The sequence below is a fragment of the Anarhichas minor genome, unplaced genomic scaffold (genome assembly GCF_050575085.1).
Source record: "Anarhichas minor isolate MPS153535 unplaced genomic scaffold, ASM5057508v1 ptg000024l, whole genome shotgun sequence".
Lineage (NCBI taxonomy): Eukaryota > Metazoa > Chordata > Actinopteri > Perciformes > Anarhichadidae > Anarhichas > Anarhichas minor.
This window is the reverse complement of record NW_027466470.1, coordinates 13,941,721-13,955,000: the sequence shown is the minus strand read 5'-3', so window position 1 is coordinate 13,955,000 and position 13,280 is coordinate 13,941,721. Positions and strand designations below refer to the sequence as shown.

The following is a 13,280-nucleotide window of genomic DNA, read 5'->3' as shown; positions in this document are numbered from 1 at the left end:
CAGCTTGTTATCACTCAGGCGCAGATTAGACCTCCTGCCCCTTTACAGCGAACACATCTTGCATTTGTGCAACTCCTTCATTTCTACATGACTCAAGAATGTAGACTGCAGAGGGGATGGTTGCAAGAAGCCTTTTTGGATTGGAGTGTGAGTGCAAATAGTGTAGAGAATCTTCGTGGTGCAAGAAGCCACAGGGGATAGTAAACACACAACGTATCAAATTACAAATGCTGTTGGTGGGTCATCTTGGTCATACTGAATGCCTTTAGCTGCATTTGTCGTGAGTCCAATTAAATAACTAAACTCAAATTATCAAAGAGGGCTAAACCTGTGCCCAAAATGGAGGTGCATCAGTCAATCTGTTACATTATATTAGTATGATTCTGTATGTTAAGACAATGTCAGCTCCACTAGAGTTGGATCTAGGGTTTGAAAAACATTTATCTTAAAGTAACAGAGTTTATTTCATTGTTGCATGTATTAGGACGTAAGAACCTGATTTGAAGTAAATACAACACAACAAGGCATTTCACTATGGACTGCAGGTTGATGATGTATATATAGAGATATGTTTGTCCTGAATAACATATCTTTCTACAGTGTGCATTTGAGGAGATAACAATATTAAGGGATCAACACATTCTTATGGAGTGAAGTCTCTCATTTGGACAAGTTATATTATCTAAAAATAATTCAAACTATTTATTATTTAGCAGGGAGTCTTGACTGTATCTGACTTTGAAAAAGAAAAAAAAAAAAAAAAAAAACAGCTGCATGAAGAACTGAAGGACTTCCGCCTAAAGTGTGTTCAACCTGAAAACAACAGTGCAACGCTGCCGCCAGGTGGTGAAACGTGAGATTACAAAGACGTCCACAACACCCATCTCTCTGCAATTTGTCGCGCAACAAAGAAACAGAGGCAGACTCAAACACAGCACATGGAACATATTACAATATGAATCATGTCCGGATCGACAGCATACCCCCCCCCCCCCCCCCCCCCCCCCAACATTAAAAAAATCCGATAGCCAACCAATGAATTGCTCTCACATCAGCTGCCATTCATGAGCAACTGCTGTGAATGAGGTTCTCTCCTCCATCTCACATCATCACCACCATCACCACCACCATCACCGTCAGAGCTGGTCACGTGGTGAGTAGGGAGCGGGCGGTGGGTGTGTCCAATCGCGTGTGGTTTCATTCATAACTACAGTCTTCATCTGAAGCCCAAATTAAAGTATGCAGACGGGGCAGGCTGCCTGTGGACCGCCGCTTCAAACGGAGTCTACAGCCCGGTGAGTCCGATCCACGTCCCACTCACAACCAGGACCAGTTCACGGACCTACAGGGGTACTCGCGGTGTAATGTGTTACTATTTCATTCTGTAAGATGTGTGATAGGTGAGCCGGCTCTAGCTTCATCGGAGTTTTTTCAGTGAGAGTTGTTTGACGCGCGGGGAGCGCGGGGTTCCTGTGTGACTAATCTTGATTTATTCCCCGCAGGCTGAGAGCAGACGACGTAGAGATGCGGGACAGCCCTGATCGGCGGGTTTTCGGAGGAGAAAGGAAGATGCTGCTGCTGCTGCTGAGGCTGCTGCTGCTGAGCGCTGCCGGCTGCAGCGGGTCGCTGTAGTCAGTCTGCACAGAGCGGAGGGGAGCTGCTTCAACACCGCCTGTATAGACCGTAAGATACAACACATCTGGAGACTTTCATCATCCAGTCACACGTCAGGGTGATATGCAGTGACCCCTTTCCCTCCCTCCCTCCTCCCTCCTCCTCCCTTCAGCCAACTGATGGTGCTTATGAGGGTGTAAACATCACAAACATCATTACAATCTGCTGATGGAGTGAAAGTATGTGAATGTCCGTCTGTCTGAGCCGCATCGTCCATCTGTCTGTCTGGTGTACATGGTTAAAGCGAGAGATGATGTGAGGATGTAACATGTCATGACACCCTCGAAACTAACGTTCGCACGCACATACGCACATATATATACACACACACACACACACGCGCACACACGCACACACTTTGGATTTCTTTTTTTCTCCACAAGTCGGTGTCAGAATTGTATTCTGGTTACTTCTTAGATAATAATAATAATGTTAAAAGTAGACTAATAGGAAAAGGTTATTATGAATCAATGAATACTTATAAAATGAAACAAATATTAAATAATATATATGAACACATTTTATTATTTATTATTTTATCTGCCTGATATATTTGGTATTTTTTTGGGAACACTTGGACCTCAATTAGAATTTAAAATAAAGCTTTATGTGGGATTGAACACTGTTTGGCTTCACACCATGGGTTTGTCATGTCATGTCATCAAGTTTATATATATTATGCTACACATTTCATGTCATCAATGCATAAAGGAACCCGCTATAGCTGAGTGTGGCCTGGTAGAATTGATTGCTGGTTGATTTCTGTAACAGGTCAGTGAAATCATTCAAATTGGCTTCTGCTATGAAAAAACATGCTAAATGCTCTAGGTGTGGATTTAGTGGTTTTATTAGGTCGTAATAAGAAAGAAAAGGAAAATGTAAGACCACCAGCAAGGACATTTTTAAAACCTTGGACAATCAAATCAAATCAAATAGACCATTACATTATTTTCCAAGGTAGCTTTAAACCATTTTAACTGCTTGTGATTCAGTGTGCAAAGAGAGGACAGTGTTTTCTTTTCTTTTATTAAAATTATTTTCTTACTTTAAGTCCCCCTATTATAACTAGTTTATAACAGCTGTAATAATACACAATTTTAATATGTTTATAGTGGTTGACAAATAATGTACATTAATAAACACTTAAACACGACCATATCTGCTTACAATACGTCATAGAGTGGTAAACCATTCAGTAAATGTAAAGTGTTACCAAATTTCAACATGATCTGAGTGAGTGTGGTTCTCTATTGTTGGTGTGCTCTTGCTATTCAGAGCGTTGTCCTTATCAGTGTTACCTTGAGCTGTTGGTATGAGATATATTACAGAAAATATGACTCTCACATGGAGAGGGAATGTGCGGCAGTGTTATGTGAAAGGAATGCATTCATGGCCTGATGTTACACAAGCACTCTGTATAATAGTATGTGTCAGTCGTCTCTCCCTCTTTGTCTGTCTCCGTCTTATTTTACAGACAGTGGACTGTCGTCTAATGACTGAGATGAGAGATTCTTGGTTATTGTGTGATATTGTTCATGTGTGTGTGTGTGTGTGTGTAACAGTCCCTCTTCAGGAGATGTCAGTGAATCTTTAGACACATTTAATGCACTGTGCTCAATGTTAAATGGGGCATTACAGCAGTTTTAAACAAGAGGACCAGTTTACTTGTCATGAGGTGCAGGTATACAGTCTGCAAAAACAGTTTACTGTTTTCTGTTACTCGGCCCAGCTTCGTTCTCTGGCTCATTCATATGATCGGAGGAAGGAAATAACTCTGGATTTGGCTATTAGTGTATTTTAGGACCTATTGATTTAATTAAGAGCTATTCATGTGGTCGTACTGGAAAGTTGATTTACCAAAACACAATTAGTTACACTGAGTAACAGATGTCTCTCTCTCTCAATGTAAGTCTATGCAGTCATGACATCACATGAAGAACCTGGAAGTTTGAATTCCCCGGTTTGGTCGCTAAATTAGCTTCCAAGGTCTCTTCCTGGGGGTTTGGAAGTCTAATACTAAATAGCAAGAGTCCAGGAGTCAATAATCAGCACAAAAAGTATGAGCACAATTCTTCTTGTTTTTGGCGTAGACAAGGTTTGAATACATCTCCCTCTGGCAAAGGTGAGATTGTGTGAGCCCACCTGTAGGTGTTTTATCAAATGTTGCTGGAATAGGAAGAAATCATGTTTTTGTTGAGGGCTGTCTAGCCGTGGACTAATACACAAGTGGTGCTTATTTACTGCAGCAGGACGTTTGTGTGACATTCAAAATAAACTACAGTGCCCACATTCATCGCGTTGAAGGAACATGTCACCTGGTGCAACTGTGTGGCTCATTGATGTGTTTTTTTTTTAAACAATGGAGGTCTATAACATATGCATAAAATAGGATAATCTCACTGTTGGTCTTGGTCACAGGATTTGTTTCACCTGTTCTCTGACTTTTCCGCATGAAATAACAGAAACCGTCGTTATTGTCGAGAAAGAATCAGCAGCTCCGTCTGACTTCACTGTCTCCATCCTCTGCAGGGTTCACACACGCTGACCTGGACCATGAGCAATGATTCGCCTGTTCTGACAAGTCTGACAGAGCACTCCACCGTGAGTACCGCTACGTCCGCCCCTCCCACTCTGTGTCCACCAACACTATAGTCTCCCCACCTTCACATCAGCTGGTGTCTGCGACAACTCTCCCACAATACTTTACAGATTGAACTGGACCTCAGCCAAAAGCAGCACACAAATAGGTACAAGCAGTGAGTTAACGCCACACTGTCCCAGTAACAGGTATTATATCCCAGCAGGACCTGTAATGGGGGAAAGCTTGATCTGAATCCAAAAGGGATTTTACTCAAAAACGGGGCGTTATTTTGATGTCGGATCTGTGTGCCATATAGCCCCTGGAGGCCGAGGAGGATATCTGAGCCTGCTGAGGTGATTATCGGACAGTTAAAGCTGTCTGTGCGGAGGGAGAATGGACTGTAGCATCCCTCGAGAGTGTGTGTTAGAAGCATGGCCTAAAGACTGGCGAGAGGCTTCGCTGCTCAAGCTGATTGACCGTGTTGTTCTTCCTCTTTGGCTGAGCTTGTGAAAACAGCAGATTTAATTAAGCTACAGATGCTCTGACAAGCTCTCTCTGTGTGTGTGTGTCTATCAAGGTGTGCATGTTACACACACGTATACGGCTTCAAACACATTATACTGTATCTCCCCATAGGCTTCAGCAGAATGTAGGCCACGATAACATCTAATGAATGTGAAAATATACTGTGTGTGTGTGTGTGTTTGTATGACATGGGACTTAGTTTGACATGTTCAGGCCTGAGGTTTGAGGTTGAATGAAAAGAGGGGGGGGAAAAGGGTATTTTTATTTGCTCTAACGCACGAAATCGTCATCTGGTTGTATACGAAGAAAGTCCCTCCTCCATGTTGCGACTTGCTTGCTGTTGGATTGAGCCTGCGGTTGAGGTTGACACAGATTGATTGATGCTTTATTTTACGGAAGCACCTTTACAGTGAATGGAGTCAACCCAACACAGTCTTTATCACACACACAAACACGTTGTTTTTTTAATGCAACTCCATTAGTCGACTGACAGAAGATTAATTGTTTCAGTCATTTTTCAATCAAAATGTCAAACATTCTCTGTTTGCTGCTGTTAACAGAATATATTGTTGTTGTTTTTTAGCTGATTGTCAGACAAAACAAGACATTTGGAGAAAGCAAACAAATAAAAAGTCTTGCAAACATTTTTTTTCACACTTTTCTGACATTTTACAGACAAAACGTTTGATTGAGAAAGTAATGGGCAGATTACAATATAATGAAAATAAAAATCATTAGTTGCAGCCCTTTAGTGTCTGTACATCCAGTCAGCAGCAGGCTTTGAGTTTGAGCTGTACTTTAAATTTTCAGTGATTAAATAGTCCTTAATCCTCCTTTTAACTCCTTCCATGCTGTAAAATAATCTAGTTTAAAGTGTGTCTGAAGCAAAAACTTTAAAAACACTTTCACCTAAAACAGTGCAGGTTTGAGGAATGACGTACACATTATTGGTGAAGGTTGAAGCTACTGAGAGTTTTAGGAGTCAGTAGAGAACATAGATAAGGAGGCAGTTTGTGTAATTTGGCCTTATAATAAAAAATTAACGAATGTTTCATTCTACAGTTGTATAAGGAGCACAAACCAATTTTCAAATGACCGTTAATGACCTTGATGCTGCTCTTGCTAAGGCCATCATCATCATCTAAAGGTCTTCCTGTGCTCAGTGAGGAGCTTCTCACGCGTCTCAGTTTTCTTTAAATCTGTGCACGATGACAACCTTTAACATTTTTCATATATTATGTAACGCTAAATGTTGCAATAGATGAATATTCCCTTTGTGACAGTGAGAAGAGCCCAATTATTTTCTCTCTCTGGTGAAACTGACATCGGAAGAAAAGCCAGGAAAGTCTGGTGTGGGGATTGCTCATGTGCGTCTGCAACCTCCTCCGATTTCCATTTTTAGCCTGCGGAGGCCTCAATTCCCCCTCATTGAGAAGAGCTGGGAGATTGAATTAAGGGTCTCGCTGACGTTTCGATTAGCATCCCCAAGCTCACTCAGCCAAGACTGAGAGTATTAATCAGAGGGACTAAAGCAGTATTGTGTGTGTATGTGTGGATAAGAATCACTGTGAGGAGGCAGGGACTCAAGAAATAGTTCATAGTTAATAGTTAATTCTCTCCTTATTAAATATTACGAGGATTTGCTGGCAGCGTAATGCGACAAAGAGATTCCTCATTGCTGTGAAGCTCAAAGGGAGAAGAATCAATTACTGCCCCAGCAGGACCAACGCAGCCAGCGAGCTCACAACAGCGAAATATGACAACAGAGATATGTCTTTGTGCTTTTAAGGAGTGAGTTACGAGCTCCAGCAATGACATGTGAATACAGCATGGGAATTAAAGTGAAAACGGTGACAATACAGAGGGTACCAGGGTTTGGCTGATACTGGTTTTGAAAGCCGATATGTTTAATGCCACATTATATTTTCTGTCAATATCTGCTTTTTATACAGCAAGAAAAGGTTGAGATCTATTTTTTACTTTTAAGGAAAATTCAAAATATCCAAAATTCCAATTTCAGGACATTATGTTTTTCAGGATGTGCCTGTGGCGGCGGGCCAGGTGGAGAACTATGTGCTGCTGTTGGTGCTGCTGAGTGTTTTTGCCGGGGGGACGCTGGTCCTGCTCTCCCTGCTGCTCCTCTTCTGTCACCGCTGCTGCTTGGGTGGACGACGCTACTCCAGGTGGGTGCGCCCGGCTAGGTGACACACTGTGTGGGACCTTTGCAGGCCTGGTTTTACACGCAGGGATTACAGGAGGCAACGTGATTGTAAGAGCAGTGGGTTAAAGTCGTGCTGAATCTGACGTTGAAAGTTGTGACGTGACCAGACACTTGCAAAGAGTAAAAATCTTTTCCTCCTGTCAGAGCGAGTGATGACCCAGAGAAGACAAACACCACTTATGCTGAGGATTCTCAGCCCACCCAAGGTCAGAGCTGTGTATTTTCTTCGGTTCATACATACATCTCTTCTGGTCCGCTGTCGTCACTCACGTCGTTTCATTCCCTGGCTTCGTCCTTGTTCTCTTTGTCGTTCAGAGATCACCATTCATCTGGATGAATCCGACGCTCTCTCAGCTGCCAGCTGTCACGATGGAGAGTCGGAGCGATTTGTCTCCACTGGGTCTACCGGCCGCAGAGTCTCATTTAATGAATCTGCACTTTATGAACAGGAGAAGACGACCCAGGACAAAGGACGCAGGTACAGTTAATAAACAGGTGATTTTACATTATAATTTGGATGAGCTGTCGGTGGAATCAGATTAAATGATTCGTCCTCTCTCTCAGGTACACTCTGACTGAGGGAGACTTCCACCACCTGAAAAAGGCCCGGCTGACCCACCTTCACCTGCCTCCGGCCCCGTGTGACCTGAAGATCCTCACCATCATGGAGTGTGACTCAACAGAGAGCAGCACCGTCAACATCAATGAGACCGCAGCTCCCAAACTGCCCCTCACTATCTACCAGGTAACTTTTCACTGACTGTAATTTATCTCACTAATGTCACCAAATCCGGTTTGTTTCCTCATTGTTGTTGTCTCCCTGCGTTGATTTCTCTTTCCAGCCCACTGAGAGAAGAGTCCCTGACTGGGTGGGACTCAGCCTCAGCGGAGGTCTGCCTGGAGACCCGCACCACTCCACCATACTGGACCAGGGCCCCAGACAGGCTTCATCCGCCATGAAAGCACAGCAGTCATGGTCCCAGACAGTAAGTTGAACCTTTTTCCACTTTGTGACAGCTATAAAATGGTCATTGCATATTACAGGTCAATTCAGGACTTTCAGAAAAAGTCTGTAAGAAAAGATTCCAATCACAGCTTTTTTTGTGCATGTTTTAAGTTCCTGCTTGAAACATTTTTGTTTAGATGAAAAGAACACATTTCCTCAAAATCTGCAAACCACTAAATGTTTATTTTTACAGTAAAGTTGTGATCCAGAAATGCATTTGCACAGATAGATTCCTCAGTGAGGATTGATCCATGTGTGTCACACATAAACAGAGCTGTGAAAAGCAGCTGCCACCGGCTCAAAGCTAGTGATGCACTGTGACATCAGTCATCACTGCAGCTGAGTGACATTATGACAAACTGCTGTCCCCTGAGGGGCTTTGCTTCTGCCCGTCGTGATTCATCTCAGCTGGTCTGCCTCAACCCTCCTTAATGTCTCATCACCTCCCTCTGTCCTCCTCTCCCTTCATCTCTTCTGTCAGATGGAGGCTATCGGGGACAGGGGAGAGGCTGAGAGCGAAAGGGGGATGAGAGGAGAGTCGACTCAAGCTCCGGGACAGACTTCAGTTCTACATTTCTTCTCTAAACTGCGGCGTCATGCCAGTCTGGAGGGGGCAGGGCCTTACTTCAGGAAGTGGAAGTTTGACAGCAGTCATCGGGCTGCCAGCCTGGATGCCAAAGGTTTGGATAAATGTCATAAATAGATGATAAGCTTAGATTAGTGAATGATGTAAAAAGGCAAAAAAATATATATAGTAAAGGTGAAAAACATCAAGTAGACATTCTTTCTTTTCATGTGTATTTCTACTAGGATCCCCCAAGAGAAAGCCCTTCCAGAGACAGAGAGCAGCAAGTGAAACCACTGATCACACCGACGACGACTCTTTGTCCCTCGGAGATGAGGTCATTGAGTCGTTCCCACAGTCCCCTGTCCTGACCAGTGGCCTCCAGTCCCTCTCTGCAGAGTCTCTTTCTCAACCAGAAACTGTACTCATGTCCTCAATCTTCCTCAGCAGGTACATCCCTTTCCATAACCCCATGACTTGGACCATGACATTCCCAGAAAGAATGATTAACTGTTTTCCATCTCTGCAGGTTAAAACCAGAGGCCACGGTGGAGTTAGGTGGTAGCAGCGGCCCCAGAGGAGAGGATCTCTGTTCGCCAACAAATGATTGTCGCGCCCAGAGGCAGGAGGAGGCAACAGCCAATGGGACAGGAGTAGAAACAAAGTTCGGTGCAGGTACAAGAACAGAAGCAGTGGGAGTCGAGCTAGAGTCGGTAGAAGATGACGACTTGTTTGCGGTACGACAAGGAACTGCTGTACAGGAAAGGTTCAAAGACATGTTAAATACAACTAAAGACACACAGACATCGGACGTGAGGAAAACGAGTGAGGCAGATGAAGGAGATGAGCTGGTGTTGGGAGCTGAGGCAAGGTTAAGGGCCGGCTCAGGCTCATCCCTTTCCTTCATGATTCGCCAGGAGAGCTCGGAGGCTCCTCCCTCCCTGTACAGAGACATTTGGAGCTTGCGAGCCTCTCTAGAGCAATACGCCTCCTCAGACCAGAGCAGCACAGATCGGGAGTCCATCCGCAGCGATGCTGACAGCGTCTCATCCCATGGTGGTGCAGGAGCTCGCTCTGGCCTGGACAGCTGCTTGTCCCAAGACCTGGACGATGAGCCTGAAGGAGAAGGCGAGGGAGAGATGTTGGAGGGAGGATTCAGAGGGGCGTCAGGTGGGAACAATGAGGTGGGAAGTGGAGCTGGGGGAGAGGGTGAGGCAGGGAATCGTAAACTCCTCCAGATGGACAGCGGCTACACCTCCATTGAAGCACCATCCAGGGCACCAGAAGAAATGCGGCTTTTTGGGACTCCTGGAGCTCCGAGAGTGAAGACGGCATCTGAGAGAAGGTTGTTCTTCACCAGCTCTGGGAGAAAAGGTTCAGTGTGCGAGAGCGTCGAGGCCAGGCAGTTTCAGGAGGAGCTGGAGGATGAGATGGACGGCACAGAGGAGAAACTAAAGGAGAGATCTCAAACTGGCAGCCAGTCTCTTACACTTCAAGAACCACATCAGCTTCTGAAATCCCTTCAACCTCCAGAATCACAATCACAGTTGATGTCTCCTCTGATTAAGCCAATCCCACAGTCCTCTACTCCCCACAAACCCCATCTCCGCCGCCGCGACTACAGCATCGACGAGAAGACAGACGCTCTCTTCAACGAGTTCCTCCGTCATGATCCACGCTTTGACCAGCAGAATTCGCCGCTGCGCTCCAGGCACCGATCCAGAGTTCACCTCCGAAAACAGTGGCAGCGACACAAGCAATACAGCGACCCAGGGTCAGGTGCTGGGGGTAGGTACTCCCCATCTTTGGAGAGGCAGAGGTTCACGCCGCTGAGGAGAGGCGACAGCGCCGGTTACCCTCTGGACACCAGGTATCACAGCACACTCTCGCGCATTGCGAGTGCTGCTGATGAGGAAGCCAGCGAGGTTGCGGCCTGTGAGGAAGCCGCCAAAGAGAGCACAGATGACAAAGATGAAGGAGGTGCCGAGGAAGCCGCAGAAAGTACAGCCGACACAACCTCCGAAGGCACCGACGCAACAAAGAGTTGCACAGAGTCGACTGGTGATGGCTGCCAGGTCTCTACAAAAAAGGGCAAGGGAAGCACAACTAGCCGGTCTTTGACCACTACACAGATGAGCAACATGGATCCGAGAGTCAACAATAGAAACAACAACAGCAGTCAAGCTATTCTATCCGAGAGCAGCCTGACAGACAAGCTGGTCGTGTCGGTTGAAGAGAGGCTCTACAGCAGCCTGCGCAGTGCAGAGAAGCTTGGCCACGGAGGAACGGAGCGTGTGCTCACCGTGTCACACACAGCCTCACCCGGCTTCAGTCCCATATAACCGGTTAACAATCTCATCTTCTTCATCGACTTTATTTCACATCCATTATCTATAGACGACAGACTTGAACAAAAGGGTCTCTAGCACTTCAAGCATCATCATGTAGATGCTTGGCCATTTGTGTCCCTTATATTTGGGTAAATAGCTGACGCATCAAAACACATATGTCCTAAAGGACAGAAGAGCAGTCTCTTCCAGCATTTCCATTCAGACCTTGATTTCCACTGTGACGCCATGTGACACGTGATGCTCCCTTTTTATTGATAACCATTCTCAAAATCAAATGCATTTGTTACATAGCTTTGAAAATATAGACCCATCTTTAGAAAAATGTAATATTTTCAGACTTAACTGTGAATTTTCAGCATGCTACTGTATGTCCAAACGTGTGTGTGAATACTGTACAGTTTTGACTTTAAAACAAAAAGCACTTTGATGGGAAGAAAGATAACGATGGAGTGTCCGTCACCCATTTCTCTCATTTCAAAACCATATCCTCAAGTGTCCTTCTCGTCTCGATCACCACGAGGGTAAATGTCTCCGTGAAAGCTTGAGGTTTATGTATTTGGCGATAAGAACAGTGATCATGTAAAAAAACATAACTTAAGTGCTCGCAACCCTGTCATTTACACCATATCAGCAGATCTGTAAAAACAGATGGGATACCCAAACTACACAGCCAACACAGCATTCTGAATAACATGCATCAAGGATTTTTTATACTCATATTTCATATATTTTTATAGGATTTTTGTTAACCATTTGTCCCCGTTATTCATCATAATTAAGGAGGCGGTATCAGGGTTTGAGCGAAGTGTTGCATCAGTGCTGGGAGATGATACGTAAAGTGACTGACATAGGAGCCTCTCAGGCTTTCAGACAGATGGTCCAGTGACAAAGAGTTGAGGCTGTGAAAGGAGAGGTTGAAACTGAATAGCAGTGGAATAAACTCACTCCGTATTACTAAATAAAAGATACGTCTGGTGATATTCTATATTTTTCTTATTGTCAACAAATCCCACAAAAAGACCAAAACTAACAATGAATTCATGATACGATCAGGAATTACCTGTATAGTCAAAGCCTGATTTAGTTTATAGCTCTCCATTGTTGTCCATAAACTATTAAAAAACTGAAACGGTGAGCCACGTCGCTGGAGCAGGTGACATTCAATCATTGCTACAAATAGGCACATTCATTTATTTTGAGTGAAGACCACTCTCATTATAAGAACTGCGCCGTTAACCCACGGCTGAAAATAGTGCCTGAAAAATGCACTATTTACTCCCATTAGAGTAGAGTTTTCTAAAAACTGCAGCGGCCAGCAGTTTTAGTAAATGATTTACCATTTCTTAGGAATTATCTAAAGTTGAAAAACAATGGGCTTGGAGCTGAGAACCACATAGGGGCTGGGGAAGTCAGAAAGTATTAAGAGACAAACTGACACCTTCTTGGTTTTGTTTATTTGTTGGCATTGAAAAAAAAAAGAAATAAAAAATATTTGCAGCCCAATACTTAAAGTAATACTTTGCAGATATCCTCCGTGTTTACAGGTTAAAATCACAGGACTCCACTGTGTGTGCCAGTATAGTTGTAACATTATTTATGCGTGATGTCACCTGGGAAACTGCGATGGCAGGTAGCGCGTGTCCCTTTTCCTTTCACAGACGTGGGTTGGATCTAGAATACCTGTATATTATAAAACTCATGTCTTTGTCCTCAATCATAGTGGACCATGTTTTATTGTAAATGAGTAGTGCAGAAAATTAAAATGTCTCGCAGCCTTGACAAATGCTAGACCATGTGGGACCAACTGAGGCCCTTATTCATTTTGGACCGAAACATTTTTTTGTGAATAAAAACATGAGCAAAACCGGACTATATACGCAACCTGTGGTTTTATGCTGTTGTAACATATTTCATGTAAGCTGATGTACTGTGTGAAACAGAAGGTGTCCTGACACACTAATCATACCGCTGGAATATTAGTCAGCCTGTAAACGCGAGACATCTCTTCATCCTTCCTCGTGCGTTTCGTTGAACAGAGAATCTCTGCTTCGACCTTGCTGACGTGGGAAGCGCTGCTCTCTCCCTCCCTCAGAGTAATGACTCACCTGCTCTCTGATCTATTCCCAGCGAGGGGCTGACGATGGGCCTCGGCTGCGTAAGAGTGGGGCGGGGCTCCCCCGCTGATGTGATCGACACAATAAAGAGCAGCATCGCTGAAAAATAGGCGATTGTGACGGCACACCGCCTGCAGCCGCATCGGCCTGATACTCTAGGATCTGACTACAAACTAGCTGCAGACATCAGAGTAAGACGAGAGGAGCATTCCCGTCAAATAATAACCTTGTTAAGGGCAGGTA

The 13,280-nt window shown here is 44.4% G+C and overlaps 1 protein-coding gene across 5 annotated transcripts in view; it reads left to right on the top strand.

The window, feature by feature from the left end:
- Positions 1-12,797, top strand: part of cbarpa (CACN subunit beta associated regulatory protein a) — a 14,425-nt gene extending 1,628 nt beyond the window's left edge. The window contains exons 1-12 of one of the 5 annotated variants that reach the window (XM_076097442.1): positions 1-1,153; positions 1,227-1,295; positions 1,503-1,683; positions 4,204-4,275; positions 6,818-6,963; positions 7,146-7,207; positions 7,317-7,479; positions 7,566-7,746; positions 7,844-7,987; positions 8,489-8,687; positions 8,818-9,022; positions 9,102-12,797. The exon at positions 1-1,153 is cut by the window's left edge and continues 1,628 nt beyond it. In XM_076097442.1, coding sequence (XP_075953557.1) covers positions 4,228-4,275; positions 6,818-6,963; positions 7,146-7,207; positions 7,317-7,479; positions 7,566-7,746; positions 7,844-7,987; positions 8,489-8,687; positions 8,818-9,022; positions 9,102-10,914 — 2,961 coding nt within the window. In that variant the 5' untranslated portion in view covers positions 1-1,153; positions 1,227-1,295; positions 1,503-1,683; positions 4,204-4,227 and the 3' untranslated portion in view covers positions 10,915-12,797. Of the gene's footprint in view, positions 1,401-1,502; positions 1,684-4,203; positions 4,276-6,817; positions 6,964-7,145; positions 7,208-7,316; positions 7,480-7,565; positions 7,747-7,843; positions 7,988-8,488; positions 8,688-8,817; positions 9,023-9,101 lie in introns of all 5 variants that reach the window. The other 4 variants (XM_076097443.1, XM_076097440.1, XM_076097439.1 and 1 more) reach the window with 4 other exon arrangements.
- The last annotated feature ends 483 nt before the right edge of the window (positions 12,798-13,280 follow it).